The sequence below is a fragment of the Antedon bifida genome, chromosome 2, assembly GCF_963402885.1.
Source record: "Antedon bifida chromosome 2, ecAntBifi1.1, whole genome shotgun sequence".
NCBI classification, from domain to species: domain Eukaryota; kingdom Metazoa; phylum Echinodermata; class Crinoidea; order Comatulida; family Antedonidae; genus Antedon; species Antedon bifida.
The window spans coordinates 31,222,708-31,235,268 of record NC_136227.1 but is presented as its reverse complement, the minus strand read 5'-3'; the positions used below and the strand labels follow the sequence as shown (position 1 = coordinate 31,235,268).

The 12,561-nt window shown below is 31.3% G+C and overlaps 1 protein-coding gene across 1 annotated transcript; it reads right to left on the bottom strand.

Annotated features, from left to right (window-relative positions):
• Window positions 1-272: 272 nt before the first annotated feature.
• On the bottom strand, window positions 273-11,887 carry LOC144834622 (phosphatidylinositol transfer protein alpha isoform-like). Its single transcript, XM_078689503.1, has 10 exons — window positions 11,807-11,887; window positions 9,513-9,543; window positions 7,401-7,549; window positions 6,390-6,489; window positions 5,863-5,940; window positions 5,449-5,529; window positions 4,960-5,037; window positions 4,522-4,617; window positions 4,173-4,295; window positions 273-3,578 (listed from the first exon to the last, which is right to left on the bottom strand). The coding sequence occupies exons 1-10, from the start codon at window positions 11,824-11,826 to the stop codon at window positions 3,537-3,539; spliced, it is 798 nt and encodes a 265-aa protein (XP_078545629.1). The 5' UTR covers window positions 11,827-11,887; the 3' UTR covers window positions 273-3,536.
• Between the last annotated feature and the right edge of the window lie 674 nt (window positions 11,888-12,561).

The window sequence follows — 12,561 nt, the reverse complement described above, 5'->3', positions numbered from 1 at the left end:
GAGTTGTAATTTTGTCCTTAGAAAAAATCCTGACATGTGACGGGACTTGAACCCAGGACCCTTGGAGTGGTAGCCAAGCATCATAACCATCAAGCCACAACTCCACTAAAGCTCAGGTAACAGACAATTCTGTCAATGACATTCAATGTGCCGATTCCATAAAATGTAAACATAGTATTATTATGGTATGGCGACATAACGGCTCCTACCATAGATATATTACATAATTATCAGGATAATAAAAATAACAGAGTGAAAACACAAACTAAACATCTGTTTAAAGACATTTACTCAATATATATATTCAATATACCAACAATGGAACCAAGTGATGACTTAATCCAAATTAACCGATAATCAGTAACCGATGCAACTATGTCACCAGACCCAGGGGGGGGGGGGGGGGGATTGATTAAAGGGTATGGGGCAGGGGGTAATGATTAAACATTCTATCCCAGACAATGGCACACATTATTTTGATACATTATGTCTAACAGTACCAACTACAATGTAAGTTTTAACACGGGGCATACGAGGAGTACCACAACGGCACATATTCTATGTTGGATTCATGATATAATAAATTGGCAGTGACCACCAAATTGGTCTCCTTGGTACCATAATGGTAATAACACTAAATAAAATAGGAAAAAATTAAAATAGTATGCAATAGCTGTGTGTGGATCACCTAATACACTTAATCATAAACATATCATATATTCACATACAGTAGTACATGCAGTTTGGTTCATAACAGTGCTTTTTAAACGTGTTCGTGTAAAGCGCTACATGAAAGATCCCACCTTATAACAACACTGAAATTGTCTACTAAACTGTTGTGGATGCATATATTGAGTTCAATGTAGCTTTGCTCACCACAAACACGTTCCATTTAGGCTAATGTTGCAACGAATAAATATACAGTGACTACATTACTGAAAGACCCGTTGGAAGTTCAACATTTAAACATTATCATTTAGCCTAAGTAATTGCATACCTGTTGTGTAATTTAACAATTACAATGTTTCATAAAATTAAATTAATCCTAATATACGGAATTACAATTACGAAAAAAAAACCTTATTAAATAAAACTATTTATTGCTTTATCACATAATCATAATAATAATTACTCTTTTAAATGATTACTTCATAATAATAGGTTAGAGGAACAACAACCAGATCGATTCAGGGTAATAAGAAAAAAAAACTACTTAGGTTACTAAAAAAAGATAAATTTCACAAAGATAGGTGCATACAAGTAACCTTTATGTGTGAAGAAATGCCTACAAATTACTGAACATTTATCCAACTAAATAAACTAAATATAAATATTGATTAAACTGAATATTGTATTATGTTATAACATGCATTATTATTTTAATTAATTTTTAAAACAAGCCGACCAATGTGAACCGATAAAGAGTAGAATTTATTCTTCATATCAATGTAGAGAAACACATTTTTAATTTGATACCACAGTTGAATAATTAACAACAAAATCTCATATTTTAAAGATTTACTCAACAATACTTGCATTGTTTCATTGATTAAACTATGTATGTGTTCACCAACTGCTTCTTATTTTACTCAATGTGTAATAATTTATTTTCACATGTTCTGTACTTCATTTATTTTAATTTAATTATAAATATTTCCCAATATGGTACATACGTACTGTAATAATTTGCCATTAAGCTCTGTCTACACTATCAATCTAGTTTAACAAAAAAGTGTGATGTGCCCAAATATGGTAGTGATATGACATCATTATGTCCATATTTGCGCACATCACATTTTTTTGTCAAACTAGTTTGATAGTGTAGACAATGCTTAATGACAAATTATTACAGTACGTACTTTAGCCATATTGAGAAATATTTAATCCTACTTTATTTGCAATTATAATTTTCACATGATAAAATAAAATAATACATTATTCACTTTCCATTTTTCAGTTTGAAAAAAAATTACCCCACAAACTAATAAAATTGACTGATTCGTGCATAATACAAAATACATTTTTCTTGTACTGGAGTTGTGCTATAATAAAGATGAAATTACTAATTAAATATTTTGATCAGTATGCATAGGAAGAAAATACAATTAAATATTACGAACAATAAAATATAATAAAATAATAATAAAGTATCTATAGGACATATGTATTTATATTATTTTATAATTTTGGACCTTTCAAATTCCCCAAAAGTTAAAATATTTGTCTCTTGTACTACTGTATCGCCAACAAAGATCATTTAATTAAAGGTCAAAGGTTAATATTTATGTCATTGCTAAGTTCAAGTACATTTACATAATACCTACAATCAATTTATCATTTTCTTTTAAAAGTTAATTGTTATTAATTACATTATTAGAATTTTTCATTAAATGTAGTTCTACTGTCCAGATATAAAAAAGAAATATTCCAACATTTCCCTATCAAAAGAACAGTGCCATCTGAGTAGTTTAGCAATTGTGTGTATAACATACATGTATTGTAAAATGTTGTGAAAATATTAAGAAGCAATATACATTTGCATTGGAAAGTGCTGCGGCACACCATTTCAATACAGAAACTAAATTTAAATGTCATTTATTTTAAGCCATCTTCAGAATTTACAAAATATAATCATATAGGCAATTATTTCTTCAATTATTCCATGTTTTAAATTTACACTTTGTTTTAAATTTACAATTTTCCTTCAATTTTGATTCGCATATTTGACATTGTGTGTATTTGGAAATTTGTAAGCCATGTCCACACAGAATTACATCCAGGTTAAACTATTACATAACAATTAACTGCATTTATGTGTGAACAGGCCTTAAGTGATATAATCTACAACTGAATAGCTTATCATCATGTGATGTTAAATTAAATAAATATCTAAGGGGGAAAAGGATAAACTATTACTAAATCTCTATGAGAGAGAATTGAAATAAGATTTATCTTTAAAAAAATTAATTCCAAGAAACAAACTTAAGCTCTGTTTACACTATCAAACTTTATATGACAAAAAAAATGTGATGTGACCATATATGGACACGATGATGTCATATTACTACCATATTTGGGCACATCACATTTTGTTTGTAAAACTAGTTTTATAGTGTAGACAGAGCTTTAGGAAAAACAGAAGTCTAAAAAAAAATCACTGAAATTTCATCTTTAAATTGTTAAAATGAACTATTTCCAAATCGCCATGTACAATCCAACACAACATAGTGCATTAAAGAGTGAAGAACATCGGGGTAAATCAAACCTATTTCAATGCATTACGTTGTTTTAGATAAATATCAACAGACCAGGTATAATTATTTTTAATTTCCGCACATTTGAAAGGATAGGAGTTCAAAATGGAATGCCAATAAACTTTAGTCATGATTACCTTAAAGTATTATATACTATAATAATTATATTGTCTTTTCTTGAGAAAGATTGCCTATATTGTCATAGGTAGTGCAGTCAACCTCTGTACATTTGCTTACAACACTAGATCTTTGATACGGCTTTGCTTCAATCTATTTCATCTTTTAAGTGGTCACCATACCTTTAATCTCTCCTTGGTTACGTTGCTAAAAACAAAACAGATTATTATTATTAATCATTATAAAATAACTTGGTTGTTTTTGTTAGAGACTCATTTTACCATAATAAGAAGTATAGTGATAAACTTTCCTTGGTGATGTTGTTAAAAACAAAACAGATTATCATCATTATTAAATTATTACAAAATAACTTGGTTTTTTTATTACACATTCATTTTACCAAATGAAGTACTGTGATAAAATCTTATAAAAGAAAATAAATACTATTTATTTATTATTTATTAGAAATTCAACACAATAGCAATACAAATACATTAATATTCATAGAGAAAAAGGAGGTACATAGACAATGGTACAATAATGATATTAATAACCAGGTTAATGGTGTGTCCAGAGAGAATAATGGGCTGATAGCTTGACACAAAAGTGAATTCTCTCTAAAGCTTGGTTCCCACTAGGACTCAACGCAAGGACGTAACGCAATGCAAACTGATTTGACCAATCACAAGCGATAGATTATTCAAACGTCCTAGTGGGAACCAAGCTTAAACCACTAACCTGTGAAAAGAAAACAGAGTACATTCATTCAAACATTTTTTTTTTTTTTTTGACTATACTAACTTCATTCAGTTCCTTTTTTGTTTGCTCCTCAATTTCTCGTATATCTTCCATTGTCAATCCATACCATTTATCTATCCAACAAAACAGCTGGCGATGAAACACAGTGAATAACCTTCTCTCAGACTACAAGAGGAAAAAGAAATAAAAACTTTAAAAAATGTCCAGGGAAACCAACCTATAATTAGAGAGTGCCATCCATGACCACACAGATATTTTGTCAATTCACGTTTGTTTTTTTAAAAGCAATACAGTCATTTTTCTCTCATTTTATCCATCACTCTCCTCTATATTTCATCCACACATTATTTCCCACATCACACCTTTCCCTTTGATAACCTTTATAATTTACCTTCATAATAAAGCTTTCAATTTTATTCTGTAGTCCCCACCACTTGAAGTTTGTTGTTACTAACTTGTATGCGCACATTAGAGGCTTGGAAGTTTTCTGGGGGAAAAAAAGTAGCATTTTAAATTTGAATCCTTTAAATATTTTTAAACAAAGTCTTAAGCTCTGTCTACACTATCAAAGTGTGTGTGACAAAAAAGTGTGATGTGCTCAAATATGGTAGCAATTTGCACGAAAATGGTAGTGATATGACATCATCATGTCCATATAGTATATGGGCACATCACATTTTTTTGTCACCTAAAGTTTTATAGTGTAGACAGATCTTAAGTGTGGCACCAATGTGACAGTGCAAGGATTTGAACCATGGATCTAGGGTTGGTAAGTATGATTTGTAATTTGGCCCTTTTCTTCCAGGTTTAGGAGACTAGTTGACCTTACCTGCCAGTCTTTTTGTAACGGACCTCTTCCTGTCTTTTCAGATTTAAACAGTGTTGGATCTTCATCTTCTTTATAATCCTAAAAAATATAAAAAATCAATTTACACAATATGTACCACCTTCTATTGTGCCGGGTGCAGAGGTGGTAAATATCCCAATCTGCCCGTAAAAGAGGCTTAAAATCTGATAACACTTACAATTCTTCTAAACCATGTTATCTTATATATAGCATAGATATGTTTATTATCATTGTTTGAATATGCTTTCTTAACATACATGTGAAAGATAGTTCATAGGGCAGATTAAGGATCTTAAACAGGAGAGTGCTGAAATATACTGTATATATAATACAGTGTATGATATTATACAGTATATATAAATATAAAAAAGTAGTTTATAATGTCTCTTTAGCTAATTTATTCACTTGTATTCACTTCAAATGTTAGGAGCTTATAAGCGGAGAAGAATGATGATAACCTGTGATACATACTCGAGCTTCAATGGGATCATTTGCAATATCAATGTGCTCTACTATCCTCTTATCTAGTTCCTCTTTAGTCAATTTATGAACCTATAAAAAAGTAATATTTCATTTCATTTATTTTTGTCTCCATAAAAATACAATATAAAAAAACATGGACAAAGAACAAGAAAACATCACACAAAACCAGGCAGAGACAGGTTTCCTAAAAGCAAACTTAATAACTATCTAGTAGGTCTCCTATTGCACTGATTGTATAAAAAACATTTAGAGTATAATTTGTGTGATAATAATATTATATAATAATAATTTTATATTTTTGTTTTTATTATGGTCCCTTAATGATCAGTTCTTTCACTGGAACTGGATAGACAACCTTTTACAATCTCTTAAAGTTGACAATAAATAATATTGTACACTTACGTTCTCCGCCTGTCCCTCATCTTCTATATGCCATGTTTCAATTCTCAAATAAAAATTCTCTTTCATATAATCAGGATTCTTAAATAAAGAATGAAATTAAATTAACTGCAAGCTGGGATTAAAAAGTTACTTGCTGTCAAATATATGTAATTAATAAAACCGCTGCTGTACTGTATACTGTACTAGTACTCACCACCAACATATATCACATTCATATAAAAAAGAAAAAAAAGAAAAATAAATAAACCAAACACAGTCACTCAAGAACACATAAAGATTTTAAATGTAATTTTCATTGCCCTTCACATAAAGAAATCAAATTATATTTCCTTAGAAAGCTTTTGATTTGCAACGACCAACCTAGGTCATCGTCTGGACCTAGAAACTGTTAAACTTATGTCGAGGTGAGGTGTGACGTCCCAATATTCATATATTAATGTGCACAATGAACTAGCATGACGTAGTTTATCGTTTCAAATCGAAAGCTTACTAATGAATCTCTAAAACAATAGAATAAATGTACTTACCGATATTTCAGTTCTACAATATGGATAAGCATTCCAAGCTTTTTCATGCATTTCTAATGCACCCTTTGGGGCTAAAAGCCTAACAAAAGCCGGTACTTTACTGGGAAGGAAAAGGGATGTAAGAATGAAAAAACACATACCAACATACAAATAACAATGTACAGGATATTAACTATAAAATAGACATACATGTTGTAGTTAGAGGAGGAGAAAAAGAGGTGTATTCCATCACCGGTTAAGGTCAAAGGTAAAAAATATTCCCATGGAAACATATAATTATCCAAATAATTTTATCAGGAACACCAACTCAAATAATTAATGGCTATTGTAAATTTCTTTCTAAAATAAAATAAACAAAAATGAAAGAAAGAATTCTACAAATCAAATAAAGCCATCACCACTCCCAGTTTTCCCTGGAACTTACAGAGAATTCTGTCCTACAATATGGATATGCATTCCATGCTTTCTCATGGAATTGCAAAGCTCCTTTAGGAGCCAGACGGGCCACTGTTTTGGGAACTTTACTGTAGTAAAAAATTATGCAATTAGCTATATTGAATAATTATGTTTCTTTCCTCTAAATAAAAAGAGATGTTCAAATGATATTATGTATGGACAGCAATAATCAGATATTTATACCAAGTCCAATCACTTATAAATGAGTAGCTAGTTGAAAATACTAGAACTGGCATGGAAAGGAACTGGCCACCCTACGACAAAATGCCGGGGCTTAGCACAATGAGGTCTTAAGACCGCTCATTCCTCTATGAATGAACAGAATGATTCATCTCACCTATAAAAATATTATTAGGTAACTATTAAATTTCTAATTTTCGACTTATATCTCGCTCTTCGAAGTAAAAGGGCTATTGTCAGTTTATCCAGGTAAGCTAGGCACGAAATAGACAACAATATTCAGGGGACACTCCTATCAATGAGACCCAGTTTGTAGGGCCCGGCACATGTAACCTTAATAGGGGTTCTATTCTATTTATTTTATACAGGCCTTACCTTTGTAAATGATAGATTTTATGAGTGTATTGACCAGACCCATACTTCTCATTTTGAAAAGGTTCATTTGTAATGACTTCAATTCCTTCACCACCACCAGTGTTCTGTTTGCTGGCTTGGGCTACCGACCATAGTTGAGCAACTTGGTACTAGAAAATAAAAACAGGTATAATATTAGGCCTAAAAAATTGTTGCCTAAAGCTCTCTCTGTCTACACTATCAAACTGAATGTGACAAACAAATGTGATGTGTCCTTATATAGACATGATGATGTCATATCACTACCATATTTGAGCATATTACTACCATACTTGGGCACATATTTTAACCAAACAAATGTGTTCATTCAATAATCTGAAAACATATTTAGATGATTTATATTTGTTATAGTCATTTGTTTCCAGTTTTGTGAAGATATTTAATATTGTGTTTATGTATTTTATTGTACTGGGCTAATTTAATATTTTTGAATTATTCTGGAAAGGGATGCAAGCCATAAAATCACCACAGGTTCCAAGACCTTGTCCTCAACAACAGTTTCACGAATAAGGACTTAAAACTGAAGGTCTGGCTTATGTGTACTTTAAAAGAACCACCTGAGCAATCTCAGCTTGTGTCGTGGACAGAGGAATGAGCACTGTTTAGTGTACAACACAAAGGGACCCATTGGGGAGATGAAAGAAGTTGTACAGTATGTGTTGTCCACACCAGTTAAGCTCTGTCTACACTATCAAAATAGTTTGACAAAAATAAAGTGAGATGCGCCCAAATATGGTAGTGATATCATCATGTCCATATATGGGCATATCACATTTGTTTGTCACATACTGTTTGATTGTGTAGACAGAGCTTTAGCCTGCAAGCAATACACGCGTTATTCTCCCACATTTATATTACAATTTACATTTTATATGATGATACAGTATATGGATCTTTGATAGCAAACATACTGAGGTAAAATCCTGCTTGTTGTGTCCTAGTGTACAGCTTATTCATTCAAGTTTGTTGGTTTTGCATTATACAAAGCAAATTAGTATAGCCCTAGATTGTTGTATGTCAAAATCGAAAATAGATGCTAAACAGATATCCTTGAAATAAATCAAAATGCTGTTTATTTTAGCCAAAAGTTGACAGAACCAACCTTTTTACACAATTGTTACAGCCTATTGTCTCACCTCGATCAATAATAATCTCACCATTATATTGTTATCATTGATTTGCATTGACTAAATTCTCTTACAATATCATAAGTATATTGATTATCTGGTCTGTTGTGGTAAAGCACTACAACTCTACACAACTGACCGTTTTAATTATAAATGATGGCAAATATGGGCTATTCTAAAATAAATTTTTAAGGAAAGCTTTCTTTCAAAAAAGAATATCATAAAGAGTCAGTAAATATTTGTGATTATGACTGTGCACACAATATTTTATAGCCTTTTTCAGTATCCATACAGTAATGGTATTATGTATTTAATGACAATACAGTAAACATTGATGCTAATAATAGTTATACAGCTAGTACTGTACTAGGAAGGAATGCAAGGTGTATAATAAGGGGATGATTTGTCGGTCTATTTACAAAGCATGACAACATATGTAAAGTATGTGTATTGTTATAGTTAGGATACTTTCATCTTTATTATTATACTTTATGTACAATACAGTAAATACCTTAATTGCAGTTTCCATATAATTTGACTTATTAATGACACAAGTTCACAAAAATGGAGAAATAGAACAATCCCAGAGGCCATAAACTCTATACAACCTTTGTATTACATTTAATGGTGCTGGTTGACCTATTGTGTAATGCTGAATGGTATCATGTTTACTATTGTGTAATTACTGTATTTTAGGAGATACCCTGTCAATTTACAGTGTAGAACTGAATTATCTTCACAGTATTCCATCTCATTAAGGGAAGCCATACAGTTCTTTGTTTTATTTGTTTAATACCACATATACCATTATACAAATACAGTTCTTTAATTAATAACACGATAATGAAGCCAGACAAACACTATAACTATGCTATTGAAGATGTCAAAGGTCAACTTTAATTATGATATTTTAACATTTAAAACAATGCAACAATTTATACTTTACCTCTGCTACAGATATTGGTAGATGGACACGACTGAAAATATATTAAAAAAAACATTAAATGTATATAGAACTATCAGAATAATATCCAGGCCTTGTCTTTTAAGGCGAGCAAGAGCGATCACTCACCTAACACACTCCTAAACTGCCCTTGAGGAGTGCGATTTACAACACGCTTAAATTTGATAAACTTCTACACACCAAAATACAAACAGCACACCTACAGCACCCCTGAATATATTGAGGAGTGCAATTTGTAGCACACCTATAATTTTCAAAAGACAAGGCCTGAATATCGAATTATTGATATTCATGCATCTACTTATCTCTCTCATTTTAATTAAACATTAACATTTACGATACAGTAAACTGAATAAATGTAGTTTTATAGGTGAAGGTTCAAAGGTGAAGGTTCAAAGGTACAGTATACCCAGTATATTTCTGTTTGTTTATTTTAACTTTTTTGTTGGATGAATTAAATAGTTATTGTTGTATAGTGTAGCACCACCAAGTAGCTTACTGCATAACCTCAATAAAAACAATGAATCAAGTATCTATTACCACAATAAACTAAATTTGTATAGCACAATAGTATTGGTCAATCGTAGAAACAGAATGTTTTTAGCAAGATCAACGAAGGCGATGGCAAAGACTGAAAATATACATTAGTGCAGGGAGATGTATCTAACCTAACCCTATGTGGAAAATTGTTACTGTATTGTACAATAAAAAAACAAACTGAGATAAAAATCTCAAAATCTCATTCAGATACATTATTACTTTACCACATGTTTTGTTTAGCCTTATCATGCTGCAACCCTTACAGTATTATAGTGCATTTAGGCCAGTGTTTTGGTACAATGATTAATGTAGTTAGTACAGGGTTTTTCGCAAAAAAATGGCCAAGTTACTAAATCTAGTGAGATATAATTGGCACTTCTAATGTGGTCGACTGATGCACTGGGGTTATACTTTTTGTCATAAAAAAATGATGATTGAATACTAAAGCTCTGTCTACACTATCAAACTAGTTTGACAAAAAAGTGTGATGTGCCCAAATATAGTAGTGATATGCCCAAATATGGTAGTGATATGACATCATCATGTCCATATATGGGCACATCACATTTTTTGTCACATAAAGTTTGAAAGTGTAAACAGAGCATTATAGGTACTGTAGATAGTTGTATATATATAATAACAGTTAGTTAGTATAAAATACTAATTACTATTTTTAATAATCAATATTGCATAACAATGTTATTAATATTAATCTATGCTTATTGATTTATGTGAAATGATATTCATATTCATTCAAACAGGCTGATAAAACATGAATATGTACTGTAGGCTACATTAAAAAAATCATAATAATTTTGTAATGCTAAATATAAGAAAAATCTTAATGTTTTAGTTAGGTGTGCGGCTAACACCACTAGTATATAAGTCAGGCCAGGATCTAGCTAATACTGTAGTAATACCAGAATGATAAAATACAGTTTATCATGATATGCTAGCCTCTATAGCAATACTAGGGTCAGTGTCAACTTTTCTACCATCAGAGTCATACATCACTGGAATTCTCTGCCTGAATATGTAATACAAGCCTCTTCAGTGAACATCTTTAAGTCTAGACTTGACAACTATTTTCGGCTAGAAATGGAATCTAATAATAGGCACTAGCCTAAACTATTTAACTATTTCCATCAAACATTAAGTGTAAATTTGTAAGTGTAGACTTTAGACATATCCTAGTGGGCCAGTGGGCCTCTAAGCATATACACCACACACACAGGACTACTAGTTAGTTTAGTTAGATAGGCATACTGTAAATAATATTAGTATGTGGCCTCTTTTAGGCCTTGCTAGGCCAGCCGAATTGTTTTTAGAAGCTGTGTAAACTGTAACAAATTAATAACAAAAAATAATGTCACAATAATCGACATTATAATATAGGGCCTACAATATAATCGACCTTAACCTGTGTGCATATTAATACAGTAACAATTAAATATTACAAACCGCGATCCATTACACTTTTAACGAACAATTATTACAAATATTAGCCCACACATGTTTCCGCCGGTAGTTAAACCCATCCATGTTGTGTAGGAGGAAATTGCATTATTTGTCGCCCGGCAATACACTCTACTCGCCAGGCGAGAATTTAGTAGGCCTAGCCTAAACAGTTGTTTTTACGAATTTTATTACAGTAGTTACGATTCTATTTAATTATATTTATCAACTATATTGACAACAACAAAATGGTCTTGTAAACAAAGTGAGAGAGAACTTACAATTCTTTTCTGATAACCATTATTTAGTGTAGAACTCAACGACTCTTCTCTGAACTCGGCTCCTGTTTTTTTGTGTAGATTTTTTTCGTGTGACGTCATATTAGGCGAATCAAACTCCCGGATGTAATATTCAATAACTCTTCTTCCGCATAGAAAAACTAAAATCAGTTTGCAATTTAACTTAATAAAGTAAAGTAAAAAGTAATCAATAAGTTGTTCACAATCAATACAATATATGTTTTTTCTATTTACAGGAAATCTGTATTGATTTCAGAGGTGGCATATTAGAGGTAGGCCACTACAATTAAATGCATTGATGCCTCTATATAAACTAACAAAAAAGGGCTGTGGTCAATAAAAATGCTCATCTTAAAATTTGGGTGACCGTCTGGAAGAGATTCTCATGATCTGAAGGATGATTTTGAGGATATTAAAAGGTGGCATGTCAATCAATTTGTTGTTCAAACAAAATTCAAAAGCATGAAAAAATGGTATGTAAGCCTATGTCTTCTATACATAAGAAGAAGAATGTTAATGTTAAGTATAGGCCTACTTAAGTCTACCAAAATGTTTATAATTATATAGTGAACGTGTTTTAATTATTATAATCATCTCGCAAAAAAAAAAGATTGATATGGGCTGTAACACAAAAAAGTTTGTTCTCAGCTTGTTAAAACTGTTAACATAGCGCCCTCATATACGTTCCTTTCTCCCTTATAAAAATGTTAGGCTACCTTTGAGTTTTCTTGGGCCTG